Genomic DNA, 12556 nt, shown 5'->3' with positions numbered 1-12556 from the left:
TGACCCGACCGCCCGGTAGAAGAAAGGATAAGCGAACCGGGAAAAAAACGGTCGAGTCGTCTTCCGATCTCGAGTTAAAGGAAGATTTCGAGGAGATGAACCGTCGTCTCCAAGACATTCGCGACCTCGGCCACCAACGTTATGAGATTATGAAAGAACGAGTGGCCGAAACCAAAATGTTTAACGAGATGCAAGAGGCGAGGCAAATGGAAAAGGACATTGAGTTTTTGTCCAAACCGATCGACCACCTCCAAGACGACGCGTTGATTCTTGCGCAAATGCGTCGCCAAAAAATTCGAGAAAAATATGGACTCTACATCATCTTCTTTTTTTTAACTTTATTTTTTTTTTGGTTTTTTTATTTTCTGTTATTTTTTTTTGGTTTTTTTTATTTCAAGTAGTGTAATTTTTATTTTAAATTAATGAAGATTTTTATGTTTTATATTAAAAAAAAAAATAATTGTGAAATGATTGCATGGGCGTTATTGGAATAATGCTCCACTACACCACTTTTGCAATAATGGCCCATGCTGACTGGACTGCCACGTGTCAGATAATGCCCCATGATGGAGACATTATTTTTCTTAACACTACACCCGGTCTTAGGAGGCCCAGATGAAAATAGAGGTGCATTAAACGTTTATTATTATTTTTTTATCTGGTTTTGTTAATTTAATTGTCGGTTAGTTTTTTTTTTATTTTCGTTTTAACCAATTATTACCTTAATTTAACTAGTCCGGTTAATAATCGGTTTTTGCTATTAATTAATAGGGTTTTCCTTCTTTTAAAAAAAAATAATTTCTAGTTGACCGATAAATAAGAAAAAGCCTGGTTAAAAATAACTGGCTCCTTTTAAGAAACTTCTTAGCAGTTATAAATCTACGGTTAACCAATTACTTCTCAATCGATTATTAACCGGTTTCAATTATTTAATTCGTTTTTTTTCACCTCTAGACGAAAGTAAAAAAAAAAAAAACACTCTCTTGGCCCAATAGTTAAGATTTTTGTTCTTCGTACAGGCCCAAAATCATAACTACAAAACCAACAACGTAATAATGTATTAGCTATCCTGACAAGTTTGTCTAGTAGTTAGTCATTTGGTTTCTTTTCTTGAGGTCTTAAGTTCAACTCCCATTAGCATCACTTTGAAGGACATTGGTGGTAGCAATAAAGTTTCGCCAGTTTGAAACCGAGCTGAACCGGGTTTTACCACAGTGGCCTTCGGGCGGCGTGTTTTCTTCGGAACTGGTGGCTTGGATATGCATCCAACTCTGACAGTTATGGAAGAGGTGATGCATTTGCTCGATTGAGAACATCTCAGAATGCTTATCCGGTAATTTAGTTTCTTTAAAAAAAAAAAAAAAAGAAAAAAAAGAATAACGTATTAGCTAACGGCTCCGTGTAGGGCAAGTCTATCAGATCATTTGATAAACAACAAAAAAACCAATCATCATCTCCATCTTCTTCTTCTCTCACTACTTTCTCTCTCTAGAAAAAAAATTCTCTCAATCCGCATTATACAACGATCTTATCATCAACATCATCTGCTATTAACAATAACAGACTCACCAGTTCACACCTCGTAAGTTATTTACAATTACTAATTTAGTTATTTATGATTATGTGTTCATAACTCGAATTTGTGTGTGTGTGTGTGTGTTGGATTATGATGTTAATTTTGTAGTTAAGTATTTTGAATTAATTTCCCCTAATTCTTGCTGATTAAAATAAGTAATTAAGACAGAATAGGTTATTGATTCTAGATTAGCTATATATACTTTGATGACTAATAGGATATTCAAATGTCCATTTCTGACCTAGATATAATTGACACGAAGTTAAACGGGTGGGTAAGGGCTTGAGTTAAACGGGTTCGGGTCGCTGAGACAAGAAGAAGAAGAAGATTAAGCACTGCTGCAGCATCTATGTTGAACTTATTCAACCTAAAGAGGCTATCTTGGGGAAATGACACAGATGATGGGAAACAAAAGGTCAAACATAATAAAATAAAACATTTTTCAACCCCATTCTAATTTATATTTTTTTTTTACCTTTTCTCTAAAATAAAATTACTGGTATGGTGTTGCATAGGTTGCATTATCTGCTACACAAGTAGAATCAATCCGCTCAGAACTTGCTGATTTAGAGGAACGAGAAGCTCATCTAAAAGCTCGGTAAACTTCGACCCGTGTTTGTTGGGTAAACTGGTTGGTTCGGATTTTTTGTTATTATGTCGTCACTCACAGGTCAAATGGGTAATTTTTAAACGGGTGACCCAAAAGGCGTAAAACCTCCTAACTTGTTTTACTTTGAACTAGGAAAACTCCCCCACATGATGCGGCGGGATCGATCGGTATTGGCTCGGTTTGTTACGGTACCGACACTCGGTATAAAGTTTTCATATGCCCAAAATGGCATTGACACGTGTTTTACATCAATCGAAAACCATAAAAATGAACGAAGTCATGATATGCCCAAATGGATGTCGACACGTGTTTTAAATCGATCGAAAACTATATAAACAAAAACCGAAACCAGTTGCTGGTACCGATATGGGTCGGTTCAGTTCACGATACCAGTACGGTACCAACACTCGCTATAGCTTACAATTTCAATAAAATATTCTACTTTGAATGCAACTCCGTTTTCAACAAAATTTACGCCGGAAGGTCAAGAAAAAACACACGTACGCAAGTTAACGAACGCAAGCTATAAAAGGAAAACAATTTAAATGAAAACTGAATATGTTATAAACGCATATTATTTAAATATAGAACAGTTAACTTAAAATTTTAAAAATAACTAAAAAGATCCTTACTGTTCATGAGCTCTTTAAATTCATATATATAATAATAATATTGATGAAACAATGGTTAACCGGGCAGGGTTAACACACTGGTCTCGTCAAGAAGGGTTAATCCCTTCCTCTCGAGGATCGCTGGCTGGCTGCCGGTTGATCTCCTGCACAAGGAAACAAACCGTGACTCGTAACAAGGAGGATGGGGTGGGGGGTGCTCCTTGTTACCACTCTCCGGCGTGAGAATCAGTAGTCTGCTTGGGAAGCAAAGTATGATAGTAGTAGTAGTGAGAGAGTTGTAAAGAGATACCTCAAACCTGGTTTGGGGTTGGTATTTATAGCCGAGGAGTGAAGGAGGAGGTGGATGGATAGACTGACGGCATGCTGCACCTTTGCAGGTGTGTCAGGCATGTCGGCTGTGGAGGTGACGCCACGTCAGTCTGTCGCTTACGTAGACCTGACAGGCGGCTGCCATTGGTGCTACTTGCTCTGTGGTGTCAGTCCCACTTGCTGAGTGCACAGGATGCGGTGCGGGCCGCATCGCTGTCTGCGGTAACTGTAGATGTTCCCGCGTCTCACTCTTTGATCAAGAAATATGCGAGATGCGGTGCCAAGCCGCATCGTCGTCCGTGGTGACTGTTGCTGTTATCCAGCTCCCTTGTATTGATAGAAGTGTTCACTGGATGCAGTGCTAGGCTGCATCGCTGTGAACGCTTCCGTTTTCATACACCAGATGCGGTGCCATGCCGCATCACTATACCGTTCTCATATTCCAGGTAAGTCCTCCTCCATCATTGGGCAGATTGGATTCAACCACTGTGTCTGCGCGTTCCCGCACGGACACAGGTAGGTTGTTAGCTAGTGGGGGTTTTGATAAGGGTAATGGTCACTCGCGGTCGATGCTGACGCGAGGTCTGGGACCATACCCCTTCAAATATAATATTAGATTATTATTCTAATGATATACTTTTTAATCATATTTGTCACATATTTTTTCCCTAAAAACCAAGAAAAGCAAAGGAAGTGTTTTCCTCACTTATTGTTTCATGCAGGTTGGAACATATTGATGAAATTCTGCGTTCTGCTCGTCTTTCAGGCTATTTACAGATGCGAACTGTATTCCCATCAACTCATTGCATATGTTATTCTGCCGTGAATTACGTTAATAGTTTAATAATTCCATTAAATCTCGTTACGTAGAGATGGACCGCACTTCCTGGAGAACCAGCACCTCTTGATGATTCTGAAGTTGATGACTGGCTTCCACGATTCGTTGTTCTTCAAGGAACATGCATTTTCTTGTATTTTGTGTCCACAGGTAACTAACTAACTAACTCTGCTCCGGATGGTGTGGCTTTTATTCTTATTAATCTTTTTATTAATGGTTTTGTTGACTTAAAACAATGCAGATCTAAGTCCACAAGACTCCACCCTTTTGTCTGATGTTGTGGAAGTTGGACATATGCCATGTCATACTCAAGAAGACGATGACGCTGCTCGGTATCATTTTTACATAGTTACGCGTCAGGGATTGAGATATGAATGCTCAAGTGCTTCAAAATTGCAGGTACCAGTTTTTATTGCATACAAAACCCTCTTTAAAAGTGTTAGCTTATCATTGTAGTTATTAAATATGATCATATTTAACATATTAGTTATTAATAAAAACTAGTCTTAAGCCCCCGCGTTGCGGGCCGTGAGCGTAAAACCGTGCTACTAGTGTGGGGTCGAGGGGGTTTAAAACCGTGCTAGCCGAACGACGACAAAAACCAGGGAAAAACGTAAAACAAATGCACGAATTTATAACACCAAGTGACCAACTGAAAACATACATAAAAATAAGGACGAAAACGTATTATATTTGACCGGACGTATTTCAGGAAAAAATCAACGTCGAAACGTAAACCAACGCGTACATAAAAGAAAGCACATAAAACTCCACAGGGAGTAAAAATGACATTTTACAAAGTTTTTGAAACGTTGAGGGGCTATAAGTGTCAATGTTAAAAGTTATGATAAAAATAAAAAACCCGAAAAAAAAAACAAGATAGACACTATTTATTGGTATGTTATGAATATGAATTAATCTATATAATAAAAATGTTTGTTGTCCTGCCTGACGTTTTTTACATTTGTTCAGGTGGATGCTTGGGTGGCAACGTTGCAAGACGAGTGCAAGTTGGGATCAGATTCAACCACTCTTGATCATTTATCTGATACATCAAAGTAATTTGTGCAAATTTTAGGATTTTATTTGTACAGTTGTTGGTTATTGGGTTATTCTGTACATACACATAATGCTACCACTCAATAAAATATCTTGTAAATTCTGTCATTTGTGGTTCTGGAAGCCAAGTAGGGGTATGAATATGTCGTTGATTATGTATTGGGTGCTTGAATTTTCATTTTTCAAGTGATTTCTGTCACTGCAAGTTCAAGAATCATTTTAAATTTGGATGTATATGAAAGAGTTTATGGTGTAAATTTCTGAATGAATTCCATTGAATAAGAGAACCCTTTACATAGGGAATGATACACCCGTAAAATAGGAAACAGAAATATATGACAGCTATACACCAAATCAAATACAGCTAATACTAATATTCACAAGATAACAGCCAATATAATCGGCTGATTATATGTATCGCTAAGACACCCCCTCAGATTGAGCGGGCGGTGGACAGACGCTCAAGCTGGAGCGAAAAGACTGGAACAGCTGCCGTGGAAGCCCCTTGGTGAAAATATCCGCATATTGCAGTGATGAAGGTACATGAAGCACCCGAATGTGGCCGACGCGAACCTTGTCCCGAACAAAATGTATGTCGATATCTATGTGCTTCGTTCGCTGATGTTGCACTGGATTATTGGAAAGATACACAGCTGATACGTTGTCACAATAGACGACTGATGCATGTTGAAGAGGAGTGTGTAGCTCAAGCAGTAAATTGCGTATCCATGTGGCTTCAGCGACGGCATTAGCAACACCCCTGTATTCGGCCTCGGCGCTAGATCTAGAAACAGTAGGTTGCCGTTTAGAGGACCAAGAGATCAGATTATCACCAAGAAAAACACAGTAACCTGATGTGGAGCGCCGTGAGTCTGGGCAACCACCCCAGTCAGCATCAGAGTATGCCACCAAAGAATGAGATGCTGATTTAATGATACGTATACCATAATCAAGTGTTCCTTGAATATACCGGATGATTCTTTTCATAAACGCAAAGTGAGAATCGCGGGGCTCATGCATAAATAGGCAGACCTGCTGAACAGCGTAGGAGATGTCAGGTCTCGTGAATGTGAGGTACTGTAAAGCTCCAGCAAGGCTTCTATATAAAGTAGGATCCGAAAACAGGGGGCCGTCGGTACTGCTTAGTTTGGCCGAGAGGTCGACGGGAGTTGTGCATGGTTTACATGAAGACATCGAAGCCCGAGCAATAATATCCTTTGCATATTGTGCCTGTGAAAGAAAAATACCATGGGATTGTTGAGAGACTTTAATTCCCAAAAAATGATGCAATCGTCCCAAGTCAGTCATAGCAAACTCCCGTGATAGAGTGGCAATGATATCATGCAAGAGAGTGTCATTAGATGCAGTAAGAATTATATCATCGACGTACAATAGTAAATAAGCAATGTTAGACGGATCCCGATTATAAATAAACAGTGAGTTATCGCAGGCACTGCTATGAAACCCGTGAGAAGTAATATAGGACGCAAAGCGGGTGTACCAAGCCCGCGGTGCTTGCTTGAGCCCATAAAGTGACTTCTTCAAACGACACACAAAGCTCGGAGCCCGTCTATCATAGAAACCTGGAGGTTGATGCATGAAGACAGTTTCATTTAGTTCCCCGTGTAAGAAAGCATTCTTCACGTCCAACTGATGGACAGGCCATGACCGTGAGACTGCGAGTGATAGAACTGTCCGAATGGTCGCCGGTTTTACAACGGGACTGAATGTGTCCTCGCAGTCAATGCCCACTGTCTGTGAATTCCCATTAACAACTAGTCTGGCCTTATAACGTTCCAGTGAACCGTCTGCTTTAAACTTGTGGCGGAAAAGCCACATACATCTGATGACTGGACGATCCGTAGGTCGAGGAACTAGTTCCCACGTTTCATTATCCTGTAAAGCGGTAAATTCGGCTTGCATAGCATTTAACCAATTAGGATCGGATAGGGCCTTGGCATAAGTTGAGGGTATGGGAGAGATGTTAGTGGTAGTAAAGGCCGATTGGGTTGTGGACCGAGATTTAGAGCGGGTGGTCATAGGGTGTGAGTTGGCTGGGGGGATAATGGGAGGTGGTTGTGGTACGGGCTGGCCGGATGTGGGAGAATGGGCTGGAGGGTTTGGGCCGGGACCAGGGAAGGAAGGTGGGGCTGTTGGGTTTGGGTCGGGTATATGTGGGTTGTTTGGGGCAGGCTGCTGTTGGGCCGAAGGTGGTCTAGGGCGCCGACTATAGGTAATGGGGTAAGGGGCTGTAATAGATGGCTTGGGCTTGGGGATAGGCTGATGAAAAGTAAAGCCCGGGGGAAAGGTGTCGTCCAAAAAATTATATGCGGTAGGGCTGTGAGGAATGGTGTAAGGAAAAACGTGCTCATCGAAAGTCACATGGCGAGAGATGTGTACCTTGCCAGTGGTTGGGTCAAAGCATCGATACCCGCGAAAGTCTGGTGGGTACCCGAGAAAAATGCATCGAATGGATCGAGCATGCAATTTATGCGGTTGGGTAGCAGAGGTGTTTGGGTAACAAGCACACCCGAACACCCGTAGGTGTTCATACTCGGGATGACGAAGATAAAGGGCAAAGGTAGGGGTATAAAAATTTAGACGTTTAGTAGGTAAAATATTGTGCAAGTAAACGGCCGTGTGTAGGGCTTCTACCCAAAAAGAGGGGGGGAGATTGGCATGAATGAGCATAGCGCGGATGATGTCGTTAAGGCGACGAATCATTCGTTCCGCCCGACCATTTTGGGAAGAGGTTTGGGGACACGCAAACCGAAATAGAAGGCCGTGTTGGTTTGCAAACGCTTTAAAGGCTAGGTTGTCAAATTCACCCCCTAGGTCGCATTGAAATGTTTTAATTTTACGATGAAATTGTGTTTCAATTAGACGGTGAAATCTGGCAAAGGTAGGAAATGTGTCAGACTTGTATTTAAGAGGATACACCCACACGAAATGTGAAAAGTTATCAATGAGAACCATATAATATTTGTATCCTGTTTTACTCGTGATTGGAGATGTCCATAAGTCACAATGGATTATATCAAATGGGGCAAATGTAAAAGTATTAGAAGCATGAAAGGGCAATCGTTTACTATTAGAAAGTTGACAAGAATTGCAAACATGTGAGTTTTTACTCTTATTACAATGAAAATTAAAAGTACGATTTAAAAGGTCTAAAACTTGAGCCCCTGGGTGACCCAGACGATCATGCCAGGGGAGACTGGTGGAAGCAAGAAACGTGGCTTGAGAAGGTAGTTGCGGCTGAGTGAAAGGATAAAGATCTCCAGTGCTGTTGTGGCGGGATAGCAGCTTCTTAGTTTTGAGATCCTTCAAGGAAAAACCAAAGGGGCCAAACTCAACAGAAACTTGATTATCACGAGTAAAACGTCTGACAGAAATAAGATTTTTGATAACTTGTGGGCTGTAAAGAACATTGGGTAGGACATAGGTGCGGTTAGGTAGGGAGTGGAAACCCGTTCCCGATCCGTGTATTGGTAAAAAATTGCCATTGCCCACCAATAACTTACTACAAACAGGAGAAGAATGTGGGATTAGTAACTTACCTTGATTGTTAGTGACATGTGATTCGGCCCCTGTATCCATGAGATCCGAAGCCCAAGAGGATGAGGGCTGATTCATCTGCATATTGTTGAATGCAACGCTAAGATCCGAAGGGCTCAGTGCATTGTAGACTCCCTGTGGTGATGGACTGGATCCTCCAAACTGCTGCTGTGGAACACCGGAAAAATGGGCCTGGGTAGGAGCTGTAGGCTGCTGAACGGGGCTGCTGTTGGGCTGCCATTGCTGCCATGGTTGTTGGGCCGGATAAGGACATGGTGGAGGTGTCCACCAGGCCCAGTTGGGATACCCAGATTGCTGCTGCTGATGACCGAGCCATGGTGTGTAAGGTGGCCGGTTATTACCTCGTCCCCTGCCACCCCGACGGTTCCAAGACCCACGGCCCCGGTTCCGTCCACGAGTGGAATAAGAGTTAGGGTCCGAAGGCTGTGAGTTTTGGTTCGAGTGGTTGGTTGGAGGTGGGGTATGAGGAGATGTGGCGGCCAAGACAGTAGATTGAGTACCTTTTTGTGCTTCCATACGCAAGACCTCATCATTAAGCATAGTCACGGCTTGGTCCCAATCAACACCATTCTGATTGATTAGCGACGCCGTGGTATTGTATTCAGCAGGAAGGCCTCGTACTAGTTGAAGAACTAGACGAGAGTCGGTGATAGGGACGTCTACATCGGCTAATTGGTTAGCCAAGTCAGTCAAACGCTGACAATAGTCCTCGATGGAGGAACACGCTGACAAGGTGAGATTGCAGAACTTTGTTTCCAGCGACGCAGCCCGCGCCTTCTTGTTACTGAGAAAAATTTTCTCTAGTTTTGTCCAAGCAGCGTGAGCCGTAGCTTTGCTGTCCAGGACACGTTTCAGAAGGTCATCGGATATTGTACTGTATATCCATTGGAGAACCAATGCATCGATTTCTTTCCAGGCATCATGGTCAGCGGATGAAGATGCCGGAGCCGCAGTCCCGTCTATATGATCAGAAACTTTGTAGGCGACGGCATGGAGACGAAAAAGCTTTACCCATGCAGAATAGGTAACGTTTGTGCCGTCTAGGGTTCTGATTTTGGTTTGGATGTTTGTTACGGAATAGGCTGGGTGCAGGGATGGGGTTTTAGGTGGCTGCTCTACAGTATCTTTGGTCATGATTATGATCGGACGTATCCGAGAACAAGAAAAAAAGAAAGAACGGAAGAGAGGAAGGTGATCAGAATTGCTCTGATACCATGAAAGAGTTTATGGTGTAAATTTCTGAATGAATTCCATTGAATAAGAGAACCCTTTACATAGGGAATGATACACCCGTAAAATAGGAAACAGAAATATATGACAGCTATACACCAAATCAAATACAGCTAATACTAATATTCACAAGATAACAGCCCATATAATCGGCTGATTATATGTATCGCTAAGAGTATAAAATGCGACTATTATGACTCGATGTTGCTTCAAAGATTCATGCGGTTGAATATAGAGCTACGTGTCGGTGTTAAGAGATGCTGAACATTAGCTGCGCGTATCCGTTTGAGTTTAACAAATGCAAGGTTGCTCTACTTGTACGAGAAGCGGAATATTGATAGTACTTAAATTTATGACATGTGGTGGTGCTGAATACATAGATGTCGGACCTACCAGGGGTTCAAGGTTACCAGGGATTCAAGGTATCAGGGATGGCTCAAATTTTTTTACTCCCAAAGCGGATAACAAAACCGGGGCTCTTTTCGTAAAAAAAAATGAAAAATGATTGCTTTAGATCCTATTATTCAATGTCAACGATCTAATCTCAAAGCCAAAATCACCTACATATAATATAGTTTTTAGAATTTGGGGCCTTAGTGAAGCGGAGGCCCAAAGCCCTTGCTTTATTTCACTTCCCCTTACAGGCCCTGCAAAGTATTATCCAGCAGACCAGGATATTGACCACAGGTCCATGTGCCGGTGGTTAATGTTCATGACTTGCCAATGCCATGACATTTCTCGCATGTCAGGGAATTTAATGCCTGTTAACGCGCTCTGTAGCTGAGTGCTCCGCGCCTTCCTGGCCCGGAGCTCTAGCTTTACGGTGTTGGATGAGCCGGAACCAATTGCTTCAGTTGTGACTATTCTGGTCGACTATAAACGAAGATGAGCTCTCAAATATGCAGAAGGTCTTTTCTCTCTATGCTTCCAAGCACAAGCATCCTGTTCCCTCTGGTAAGTTTTTGGTACACTCTGGGTTCAAATTATGTTGTATTATTAAAATCTGAGTTAACTTTTCAAATTTTAGCAGTGTTAAATTTACTTTGTATACAGTTGTAAAAGGAAGAACAGTTGCTGCTGCTGCAGCAGCATCATCATTTTCCTTGAAAAAGGAACATTAGCAGCTCTTGCTTCTTTCAGCGAATCCACAAACACCGCCAACAAATGGATTGCCGGAGCACTTGCAGGTTCAAGCTTTTAAATTCCTATGAAATTCTGATATTAGTCTGTTCCTTGTCGATGGTTCATATCATATGTTTTGTTAGTTGTAAATAGTTGAAGGACCTAGTTGTTAACTAGAGGTCTCTACTTGCAATTATAGATGTCCTTGCATGTAAATATAAGTGTCCCTACATGTAATTAATATTTACTTGTTGGTCCCTCTTTCCCCTATAAATAGAGGGATCCTCTTCATTTGTAAACACACTTTTCATTAATACAATTCAGATTTCCTTTCCATTTCATACCTGTCTATTTTACATGGTATCAGAGCTAAAGGTAGTTTAGCTCAAGAATATCCTCATTCGGGTGACCATTTCCGTCTCTCAGTTTAGAAAATTCGTAGTATGCTCTGTGGTTGCAGCTCAGTCTGACCTTCCACATCAGAAACGGATTCTCTTTCATACCATTTCCGGTCACCACCAGTTCCGTCCTAAAAACCCGTTCCAGATCTGTTCAAACACCCAAAACCACCACAACCCGCCACCTACTTTTCCAGATCCGTTCCTTTTTCCGGCGAGTTAACATACACCACCACCACCATCGTATTCGCAATTGCCCGATCTACAAAACCCCTCAAAAATCGCCGACGCCCGCCGCTCCACGCGCCCCCACGCGCCGCCGCCCCTTCCGCCGCCCTCATCCACGCGCCGCGCGTGACGGCGCGTCGCCGCCTCTCCGGCCGCCGTTTTTTGCCAGTCTGGTCGGAATTACCTCCCCGTCCATCTCGTCAGGTTAATTTTTCGATCCGAGCACTTTCGTTTTCTGCCTCGGTTCGTGTGTTCGGGTTTCATCTCAGCTTTCCGCTTTTCTGCTTGAACATCTTTTCAAATGGGTGACGAACGAAATCACACCATTACATGCACCAAGGAGGAGTATGATTTGCTTCAACGGTTCCTTGCTTTTTGGTCATCGAGTCCTCAAACCAACTCAGTACAATCAGGTACGTTCTCTGGCTTTGACTTATCCTGGATTATTGATTCTGGAGCTACTCATCACATGACTGCGAATCAAGAAATTCTCACTAGCCTTCATAATACCTCTTGCCAACCGGTTAAACTTGCAGATGGTTCCTCGTGCCCCGTACGCGGCATTGGATCCATTCAGAACCCAGATAGCCTAAACCTGTCTTCTGTTCTTCTTGTTCCTAACTTCCCTGCCAGTCTTTTATCTGTCAGTCAGATTACTAAACGAAATAATTGTTCCGTTACCTTTTATCCTACTCATTGTACCTTTAATGAACTCGGTACTAACCGAGTAATTGGTACCGGCCTCGAATCAGAAGGTCTCTATCGAATGTCTTCATTGTCGCATCCCAAAGCAAACATCTGTGAGTCTAGTATCTTTGAAACTCATTGTCGGTTAGGCCATCCCTCAGCAGCCGTCCTACGACAAATGAGACCTGGCATCTCTATTCCCGATAACTTCCATTGTGAGTCATGTCAGCTCGGTAAACATACTCGACGTCCTTATCCCCCAAAAGTGTCAAGCCGAACCAGTTCCAT

At 42.3% G+C, this 12556-nt stretch overlaps 1 protein-coding gene across 1 annotated transcript; it reads left to right on the top strand.

Annotated features, from left to right (window-relative positions):
- The first annotated feature begins 1422 nt into the window (after nt 1-1422).
- Nucleotides 1423-5179, top strand: LOC110899506. Its single transcript, XM_022146392.2, has 7 exons — nt 1423-1582; nt 1822-1991; nt 2092-2174; nt 3850-3913; nt 3998-4115; nt 4207-4364; nt 4938-5179. The coding sequence occupies exons 2-7, from the start codon at nt 1926-1928 to the stop codon at nt 5025-5027; spliced, it is 579 nt and encodes a 192-aa protein (XP_022002084.1). The 5' UTR covers nt 1423-1582; nt 1822-1925; the 3' UTR covers nt 5028-5179.
- The last annotated feature ends 7377 nt before the right edge of the window (nt 5180-12556 follow it).

Source organism: Helianthus annuus, chromosome 13 (genome assembly GCF_002127325.2).
Source record: "Helianthus annuus cultivar XRQ/B chromosome 13, HanXRQr2.0-SUNRISE, whole genome shotgun sequence".
NCBI classification, from domain to species: Eukaryota; Viridiplantae; Streptophyta; class Magnoliopsida; order Asterales; family Asteraceae; genus Helianthus; species Helianthus annuus.
The sequence above is the reverse complement of the archived record's forward strand: the minus strand, read 5'-3'. Positions and strand labels throughout refer to the sequence as shown.